This window comes from Neomonachus schauinslandi, chromosome 1 (genome assembly GCF_002201575.2).
Source record: "Neomonachus schauinslandi chromosome 1, ASM220157v2, whole genome shotgun sequence".
NCBI classification, from domain to species: Eukaryota; Metazoa; Chordata; class Mammalia; order Carnivora; family Phocidae; genus Neomonachus; species Neomonachus schauinslandi.
In genome coordinates, this window is record NC_058403.1 from 208,696,862 (window position 1) to 208,706,479 (window position 9,618).

The window sequence follows — 9,618 nt, forward strand, 5'->3', positions numbered from 1 at the left end:
CCCCCCCACAGCCCAATCCCTCACAGCCCACATGGCCTGTTCAGGGCACAAATCTGATTATATCCCTCAATGCTTAAAATCCCTTAATAGTTTAGAGCCCACTAATGGCTTCCCAGAGCTTAGGCCTAAGGACACGCCCCGGCCCTGGCCCAAGGCTGAGGACTACTGGCTGCTGTCCAGGGTGAGAAGTACCTTGCGAAGCCTGCCGACCTGCCTTCTCCTGAGAGGAGGTCAGCGCCCTGGCTCAGGAAAAAACAGTTTGGAGAGGGAAGGCTGAGTACCTCCACCTGTTAATGTGGGTACCGGCTGGCAAGACCTGGGCAGTCCAGGGCAAGGCCCTCAAGGAGGCCTCAGGCGGCAGAGACTGGCCTCTGAGTCCTGAACTGGCTCTGCAGGGTGAGGGTGGGGCGTGTGCCCTGGCCTGGAGCCCAGCTGCCCCACCTCCTGCACCAGCCAATCTGGTGGGGGGGGGGAGGGGGGGCTGGGCCCAGGGCCAGAGCACCACTGAGCAGGCAGTCCGTATGGGCACCTGGGCAGCAAGAAGGGCGGGCAGGAAGGAGGCTCAGACTGTGACATACACACATAGGCTATATTAGGGGAGTACAGATGGGGGCAGGGGTGCAGTCAGTCCTCCTTCAGGCTCCCGAACACGGCGGCTGGCACACTCTGCTGCTCCAGCCGCACCTCTGGAGAAGGGGGGGAGGCAGGGAGGACGTGGTCACTCCAGGAGGGGGCCCTGCCTCTGCCTCCCCCCAAACTGCCCAGCCTGTCTGGCTGGCCCCTTACCATTGGGCTCCAGGTCCATTTCGTCCTCGTCCTCGTCCTCGCCCAGCTCAATCTCCTCCGGGTTGGCTTGCTGGGCCAGCTCGGCCAGCTCTTCCCGGGAGGCGTCGCTCCTGCAGGCAGGCAGGGGTCAGGGAGGGGGCCACACCGCCGGGCCTCCCTGGCACCTCCCCTCTTAAACAGGAGCTGGGTCACTCTCACCGGCCCCCACCCCTACCTCACAAACAGGATCTTGCTCTGGGCCCGTGGGGGCTGGTCCCGCTCGGCCTCAGCAGCTAGCTGCTCTGCCCGCTGCTCCAGCAGCTTCATGTCATCCATGCCGCTCTGCCCAGGGGCCAGGTCAGACACTGGGGGGGGCGGGGGGCACGGGGTCAGACAGCATAAGCGGGTCCTGCCCTCCCCACAGCCATACCAGCCCCCACCACAGCCCACACCCACCTTGCTCTGGGTGCCCCAAGCTGTGTGAGCACCCAGCCCTCAAGGAGTTCCCAATTTCCAGTGGGGGAGGCGGAGGTGGACCCCCCAGTGCTCCCAGACAGGAGGTCAAGGCTAGGCAGAGGGCAGAGGCCAGGCCGAGAGGACCTGGCCAGGGCGAGGGGTAGCCCGCAGCTGCTCACCGGTGCCCGTGGCGCTGCCAGACACCTTGAGCATCTGCGAGGCCATGAAGTTGACCTGAGTGTTGTATGTGGCCTGCACGCTGCGGCGGATCCGCAGCATCTCCCGGATGGTGTCCTCATTGCCATGCCGGACCTCGAAGTCCTTCCACGTTTGCCAGAAAGCCCCAGTGGTCTGTGGAGGGTGGGCGGCATGCGCGTGAGCCGGCTGGCTTGGCTGCAGCCCACCCCCTGCCCGCCCACCAGGCTCTCCCCCTACCCGGGGGTCACAGATCTGGGAGCAGAAGCTGTAGATGGCGCGTGCCCGGTCGATCTCGCCAAGCCTGCACTCCATGTCCGCGAACCGCAGGCACATCTCCCGGGCGTGCTCATCCGACAGCACCTGCCGGGTGGAAGGGGGGGGGTGTCAGCGGGGTGCGCAGACCCTGGGCCGGCCTCCAGAACGGCCCCCCGCCCCCACGGGGCACCTCAATGGCCTTCTGGTAGATGCCGCGGGTGTGGGTGACGCCGTAGATCTCAGCTGCGCGCTTGATGTAGATGTTGAACATGTCGTACTGCTGCGCGGGCTCCACGGCCCTGGTGGCGCGCTCGTACACGGCCATGGCGTGCCGGGCCAGGCCCCACTCCTCCTCCAGCTGCGCGTACAGCAGGTACAGCGCTGGACGGGAGGCCGGTGGGTCAGGGGCTGCGGCCTGGGGCGGGCTGCCCTGCCCCTCCCCCGCCCCGCCCCGCCCGCCCGCCCCACCCGCCTCACTCTTGGCGTATTTGGGAGGACAGCCGTCCAGCGCCTGTTCAAAGAGGTCCCGTGCTCGCTCCAGCTTGCGGCCCCCGTAGCGAGCGATGAACTTGGTCAGGTAGGTGCTCCAGATGTCGGACACGTTGGGCCACTTGAACAGCGAGATGCCGCGCTCATACGCCTGCCCCGAGAGAGGGAGTCATGCGTGGGAAGGCAGGGCGAGCGCGCGTGGCGCCCAGGCTGCCGGGAGCCTGTCCCTGTCTCCCTCGGGCTGAGCAAGGTGGCCTTTCCCTCGCCACCCCTCCCTCCAATCACGACGCAGTCAAAAGGGTCTGTATGCCTCCCTCAACAGACTGCAAAGCCCCCAATGACAGGGCAGGACTTGGACTGACCAAGTCACCAGGAGGTAACGTTATGGGCAGGGGACTTAGGGGCAGGGGCAGGGGGGACCTCTCAGCTCTGCAGACACTGGAGCCCAGAGCCCTGCGAGGAGGTTCACATGCCAGGGCCAAGGGGCAAGGCCTGCGTCACTCAGGCCGGGGGTGGCCTGTGTGTCATGTCGTGTACAACCTCCCCAGCTGTGTCCGGATAGTCTCCACACATAACCCAACACGTCAGGCAGCCTGGTGGGGCCTCACAACGTGTACACGCGGAGACCTACAACCCAGGGCCTGAGTGACAGGGCGGGGACAGCCCACACACACCCACACCAACCCCCCCCCACACACAGAAGCAGGGTGAACGGTGTCCCCCAAATTCCTGTCAAAGCCATAACCCCAAGACCTCAGAATGGAACTGTACTTAGAGATGAGGTCTTTAAAAAGGAAATGAAGATGAGATTGCTACAGTGGGCCCTAATCCAACGACTGGAGTCTTTAATGAGATTAAGACACAGACACACACACGGGGATGACCACGGGAGGCCACGGGAAGAAGACGGCCACCTGCACGCCAAGGAGAGAGGCTCAGGAGAAACCAGCCCCGCCGACACCACAATCTGAGGTTTCCAGCCTCCGGGACTAAGACGACACGTCTCCGTTAAGTTCCCTGGTCTGTGGCACTTCGTTAGGGCGGCAGAGCACGCTAACACAGCGCCCAAGGCACTGAAGAGGACACACTGCTGTCTGGGGCCCCCAGGTCACCCCCCTCACCTTGAAGCTCTCCTCGAAGTACTTGTGCTCCTCCAGGAACATGGCGTAGTTGATGACGATCTGGGGCGTGGCGATGCGCAGGTCCAGGATGCGGTCATACACGGCCTTGGTGGACTGCGGGGCAGGGGCGGGTCGGAGCATGTCCCGGGGCAGAGTCTGCAGCCCCAGCCCACCCCCTGCCACAGGCCCTTGGCCACGCAGCTCACCTGGAAGGTGCCCAGGCTCTCCTCTAGGTCAGCGAGCATCGACCACACCTTCAGCGACTTGTACACACGGTTCTGCACGGGCTCCGAGCCGTCGAAGTACTCGGCTCGGCGGGCGGGCAGCGCGGTGGCCTTCTGCAGGGAGCCCGCAGCGGAGGGGGGAGCTTAGGGACGTCCCGGGCCTGGCCACACACGCCCCGCCCCGCCCCCAAGCCCCGGCGTGCACTCACCCGCAACAACCTCAAGGCCTGGTCGTAGTTCTCGTGCCGGAGCTCCAGCTCGCCACACTCACACCACACGCTGGCCAGGTCGTCCACCTGCTTGAAGCTCACCTTGGTGGCCTTCTCCAGGATGATGCGGGCCTGCCAGGGCGCAAAGAGGGCAGGCTGAGGCCCGGCCTGCCCACCCCCGCCCCCCGCGAGGGTGCACGTGTACACAGCTCAGGCAGACGTGACTGTCTGTGCCTCCTGTGTCCTCCGGCCGAGGCATCTGCGCGCGCACACACGGCACAGCACTCACATCGTCCAGCTGCCCGTTGTCCTCGTAAAACTTGGCAAACGCGACCCACAGCGTGTGGGGCTTGCCTGTCGCTTTGAACGGGTCCACCGTCTGCACAGCCTCCGTGTATGTGTTGATGATCTGGGCGGGAGGGGCTGAGTCAGGGCCCGGGCCGGGTGGGGGAGGGGAGAGGCGCAGGGCCGAGGGGGTGGGGCCGCCACGCAGCACCTGGGGGGGGGGGGGGGCCCTGGGCCGGTAGGGGGGGGGGAGCGGCAGGGCCGAGGGGGTGGGGCCGCCACGCACCTCCCGGGGGCGGCCCTGGTGCAGGGCCACGCGCTTGTGCCACTCGTGCACGTGGTGCGGGTTCTGACGCAGCAAGACGCTGTTGAGGAGCAGGGGCCGCCGGCTGATGAGCTGCTCGAAGCGGGCCAGGCGCAGCTCCAGGTCCACGTCATCTGCTCCACGTGATGAGGGCCACAGAGCAGAAGTGAGGGCCTTGGCGCACAGTCCCCACCGAGTGCTCTGGGCTTTGTAGACTCACCCCACTGGCCACCCGCGCTGGAGGTGCATCCCTCGTCCTGGCTACTCTCCGCGGTTCCACCCACCCTGGCCCCTCGGCCGGCCTCCCTCCCTACCGGCCCCGGAACCCGGAGATGCACCGCTCCCCTGCCCCAGCCACTCAGGACGCTCGGAGCCCTGCCCGCCAGCCTGGCCTTCTCCCCTCACCAGCCCAGGACCGCCGTGGAAGCTCACCTTCTTCCTCCCGCCCCAATTCTGAGGCTGTCTCCATCTTGGCTGCAATCATGCTCTCCTCAAACTGGGCATAGCTGTCGAACACCTGGGTGAAGTCCCGCACGGTCATCACGGTCCGGATGGCCTCCTCATACACATCTCGAGCCTGCAAGCACAGGAAGGGTGAAAGGAAGGTGCTCGCTGCCCACCCGTGTGAACACAAGGAACCCAACGGTGCCACCCTGGCAGCGGTCCAGAGCCGGGGTCGCCCAGCTCTGTCAGGCTCTGAGCAGTGACACTCAGCAGAGCCATGACTAGAGCCGTGCCCCGGAGCCGTCTCCTGCCCCCTGCCCCCTGCCCCTGCCCGGCCAGAGCGCTCTCCCCAGCTCTGGCCCCTCCCCAGTAAGCTGACAGTGACGGTCTCTTACGCAGAACCAATGAGGCTTGAGGGAAATGCGTGTAAGGTGCCTGACACCCAGTAAGACTCGTGAGGTGACCGACCCCCGTGCCAGGCTTGGTGGGTTCAAGGCCACCCAGCCAGGAAGAACTCAGGTCTAGCCAACCCCAAGGTGGGCATGCTTGCCAGCAGGGCTGGACCACTTCTTCTCACCTTCAGGAGGGCCATGCACCTGGGTGTGTTTTCTGCTCCTGCACATGCCCACGGGTGTCCCCTGAATGCCGTCCGCTCGAGGGACCGCCCCCCTCCCCTCGTCGGCTCCCGGGCCCGCTCACCTTCTCAAAGTGGCCGCTGCGGATGTAGTAGTCAGCCAGCGAGCACCAGAGCTTGCCTAGCTGGTCAGTGAAGCGGGTGAGGCCCCCACGGATGATGGCATCCACATTGAGCGACTGCACCTTGTCTGGGTTCTGGGAGATGAGGTCACAGAGCTCGTGCCACAGCTGCAGCGTCAGGAGGAGAAGTCTGAGCCCTGCTGCGCACGGGGGCGAGCCGTCCTGCCCCGCCCCCGGCCCCCCACAGGCCCACCTGGTAGTTGGACTTGCCGGCCTTGGACACGAAGCGCTCATCATTGACCACGGTGGCCAGGCGCTGCGCGGCTTCATCCAGCCGGTCGCTGGACTTGAGGTACTCGATGTACTCCTCTGCGCTCTCGGGGCTAAGCTGCACGACAAGCGGCCCCATCGGCAGTCAGGGGTGCTGAGGAACCCTACCACGACAGCCCCTCCCCCTCGGCGGCTCCAGGGCAGCCAGCCACCACTGTCCCGATCAAGAGCCAGCCCTGCCGACCCGCCTCAGCCACCCCTGTCCAACCTGGGTCCCACCAGTGTGGCTTCGGCCCCGCAGGTCCAGCCTAGGCCCCACTGGTCCAAGGCCAGCCCCAGCTGGTCTGGCTTAGACAACAACGGTAGAGCCTGCACCGTCCAGGCCCTGCTGTTTACCACAAGCCCCCTGGCCAGAGAGCACTGTGTTAAGACTTTCACAACGTATGACACTTGTTAGAAGTTTAAGAAAGCCACACACCATCCGCACCCGGTTTCCACCTGGAGACGCTCCCACAGCCATTCATCTCACATTCCCCGCCCTCCTGCGGTAGCGGTTTTCCTGGTTTATGTGGTCAGCTCATGGGCATCTGTCTGCCCGGTTAGACCAGAAAGTTCCACGCATGCAGAGACTGCCTCTGTCACGCTGTCCCAGGACCTGTCTTGGTACCGGACACGCAGCTGCTGCTAGCAAGTATGTGGAGAATAAACAAATCGCCAACAAAAGCCTATCTCAGGAAGCCTTTTCCCCACTTCCTGTCAGGTGACATCCTGCAAGGGGCTGGTGTCCAGGGAGCCAGTTCTGGGCCCCTCTTGGCGCGAGGTTGCGCCCCCGCCCAGCTCACCTTGAGGAAGCGCCGGTAGCCCCGCACGGCTGTCTCAGGCAGCGGGTGCGAGCGGAGGAAGCGCAGGTACAGCGGCCAGATACGAGAGTGCTGCGTGATGGGCAGCGCCCGGAGGGCACGGTCAAACGTGCGGCGGGTGTGCGTGACGCGGCCCTGGTCCATCAGGAACTGGCAGTAGTCCAGCCACAGACGGGGCATCTGCAGGTGTGGGGGAGAGGCGTGCTGTGCGCTGCGGGCGCCACGGCCCGCCACAAAGACCCCTGCTGCCCTAGGGCCCAGAATGCAGCAACACCCAGAACCCCTTCCTCCAGGACCCGGTCTAGCTCAACCGCAAGTCTACCGAGGCGGCAGGACTCCCAGCTTCGTGCATTTCCCGGGACTGAGCCCCGCCCCCCACCTTGTGCATGAACACAAAGGCCCTCTCGTGGCAGTTGTTGGCATCTTCGTAGGCAGGGTCAGTCACGCAGCGACGCTTCACCTGTGCCCGGCGTGCCTTCAGGTATCGGTACCAGAGTTTGTAGCTGGGGGGGGGGGGGGGGGCAGGGGGGGACAGAGGATGACTGGTCAGCCTTACGGACCCCTAGAACCCTTTGCCCTGCCCCCACGAAGCAACTGCTGGGAGAAGGGGCCTGGGGAAGCATGACAAGTCTCAGCAATGGGGGGGACGGCTACTTGGTGCCAAAACAAGAGCCATCCCTGGGGACCTCCCGCCCGGTTCTGTTAGGACAGGACTGGGGGGGGGGGCTGGAGCGATTCCCACCTGCAGGGCAGCAGCTTCAGCGCCCGCTCATACAGCTGGTTGAGCCTGGGCTTTGGGGCACCTTGTTTGAACTCAATGTAGCGGAGCCAGCACTTGACCGAGAACTGGTTCCGCATGATCTCCTCCTCATAGGGGAGGTCCTCTTCCTCCTGTGGGAGCCAGGGAATGGGGAGGAGAGAGACCTGCCCTCAGAGCCTGGTCCCAGGTCCCCCTGTTCATCAGAGCCAGGTCACCCAGACACCCAGATCCTAGGGCTCAGGTCTGGATCTTACTCCTTGGAAATCTACTGCCCACCATCTGACCCAGATCATCAGACTCCTCAATCAGGGTTCTAGGCCAGACTCCCGAGATTGTCACCCAGACACCACTCTTTTGGACTTCCAGATCGAGCCATCCACTCTCTGGCCCAGATCACCAGATTCATTAGACTCCCTGGTCCAATGCCAGGCCTTGCTCAGACCTGGACACCAAGCTATAACTCCGCACAACGTGCCTCTTCCTGAACACCAGGCCTTTGGCATATCAGGCTCCCACAAGCCAGAGTATAGCTCAACTCTGCCCCAGAACTTGGAAAATGAATAAGGAAACCTCTTTTGAAATGGAATGCGGAAGCCCTGAAGGGAGAACCCTCATGCCCTACCATCTGTCAATTGCAGAACCCCCACAGAAGATTTTCTCCTTGCCTGGCAACAGCCCAGCCAATGAGAGACTGCCATAACTCAGTCAGTGAGAAGCCATCACCACCCTGAACCGGCACTTTCTTCTAATAGACTTTCCTTCAAAGCAACCCTCCCCAGCTGACTCCTTTTTCTCTACAAAGTGACATTCCTCTCCTTTGTTCTCCAGACTTGCCTTTGGTTTTACCAGAGCTTGCATGTTCCTATTTAAAATTCCTCTGCCACTCTTTTTTTTTTTTTTAATTCTTATTTATTTATTTGACACACAGAGAGAGAAACAGCGAGAGAGGGAACACAAGCAGGGGGAGCGGGAGAGGGAGAAGCAGGCTCCTAGCTGAGCAGGGAGCCCGATGCGGGGCTCGATCCCAGGACCCTGTGATCATGACCTGAGCCGAAGGCAGACGCTTAACGACTGAGCCACCCAGGCACCCCATCCTTTGCCACTCTTAAATAAACCCATTTTGCTGGTAAAATAACTAGCAGTTTTATTTTCAGGATCGACAGAAGCTAGACCTTTCCCTCAGGAGAAGTGTGGACCACCACTAAACTTCACTAATACTAAACACTAAAAAGCTGGTGAAGAGGCCAGGCCTCAATAAGCATACCTCACGGATATTGCGGGTTCGGTTCCAGACCACAGTCCAGTGAGTATCACAATACAGTAGGTCAAGTGAATTTTTTGGTTTCCTAGTGCACATAAGTTATATTTACGCTATACTGTAGTCTATTAAATGTGCAATGGCATTATGGGTAAAAAATCTACGTATCTTGATTAAAATATACTTTCTTGCTAAAAAATGTTAATCCCCATCTGAGCTTTCAGTGGGTTGTAATCTTTTTGCTGGTGGACGGTCTTGCCTCCATGGTGACAGCTGCTGATTGGGGTGGTGGCTGCTGAAGGCTGGGGTGACTGTGGCAATTTCTTAAAAAAGACAAAATAGTTTGCCACATCAATTCAATCTTCCCTCCATGAACGACTTCTCTGTAGTATGTGATTCGGTTTGATAGCATTTTACCCAGAGTAGGACTTCCTTCCAGACTGGAATCAATTCTCTCAAACCCTCTGCTGCTTTGTCAACTGAGTTTATGTAATATTCTAAAAGCTCTGTTGTCATTTCAACAATCTTCACAGCATCTTCACCAGTAGATTCCATCTCAAGAAACCCCTTTCTTTGCTCATCCATAAAAAGCAACTCCTCCATTCAAATTTTATCATGAGAATACAGCAATGCAGTCCCATCTTCAGACTCCACTTCTAATTCCGGTTCTCTTGCTGTTTCTGCCACACCTGCTGTTACTTCTTCCCCTGAAGGCTGGAACCCCTCAAAGTCATTCATGAGGGTTGGGATCAACTTCTTCCAAAACCCTGTTAAGGTTGATACTTTGACCTCTCCTCATGAATCAGAATGTTCTTTTTTTTTTTTTTTTTAAAGATTTTATTTATTTATTCATGAGAGACAGAGAGAGAGAGAGAAAGAAGCAGGTTCCCAAGGAGCAGGAGCCCGATGCGGGACTCGATCCCAGGACCCTGGGATCATGACCTGAGCCGAAGGCAGACGCTTAACCGCCTGAGCCACCCAGGCGCCCCCTTTTTTTTTTTTTTTTTAAAGATTTTATTTATTT

The 9,618-nt window shown here is 60.8% G+C and overlaps 1 protein-coding gene across 1 annotated transcript in view; it reads right to left on the bottom strand.

Annotated features, from left to right (window-relative positions):
• Positions 1-574: 574 nt before the first annotated feature.
• Positions 575-9,618, bottom strand: part of XAB2 (XPA binding protein 2) — an 11,955-nt gene continuing 2,911 nt past the window's right edge. Inside the window, exons 2-19 of the mRNA XM_021705141.2 lie at positions 7,319-7,467; positions 6,956-7,079; positions 6,559-6,756; positions 5,700-5,834; positions 5,450-5,614; positions 4,739-4,883; positions 4,289-4,440; positions 4,007-4,126; positions 3,718-3,849; positions 3,491-3,622; positions 3,285-3,398; positions 2,152-2,314; positions 1,865-2,055; positions 1,657-1,779; positions 1,401-1,572; positions 1,001-1,130; positions 787-896; positions 575-686 (exon numbers count right to left, since the gene is read on the bottom strand). Of these exons, the coding sequence (XP_021560816.1) occupies positions 625-686; positions 787-896; positions 1,001-1,130; positions 1,401-1,572; positions 1,657-1,779; positions 1,865-2,055; positions 2,152-2,314; positions 3,285-3,398; positions 3,491-3,622; positions 3,718-3,849; positions 4,007-4,126; positions 4,289-4,440; positions 4,739-4,883; positions 5,450-5,614; positions 5,700-5,834; positions 6,559-6,756; positions 6,956-7,079; positions 7,319-7,467 (2,517 nt within the window). The 3' untranslated portion in view covers positions 575-624. The remainder of the gene's footprint in view (positions 687-786; positions 897-1,000; positions 1,131-1,400; positions 1,573-1,656; positions 1,780-1,864; positions 2,056-2,151; positions 2,315-3,284; positions 3,399-3,490; positions 3,623-3,717; positions 3,850-4,006; positions 4,127-4,288; positions 4,441-4,738; positions 4,884-5,449; positions 5,615-5,699; positions 5,835-6,558; positions 6,757-6,955; positions 7,080-7,318; positions 7,468-9,618) is intronic.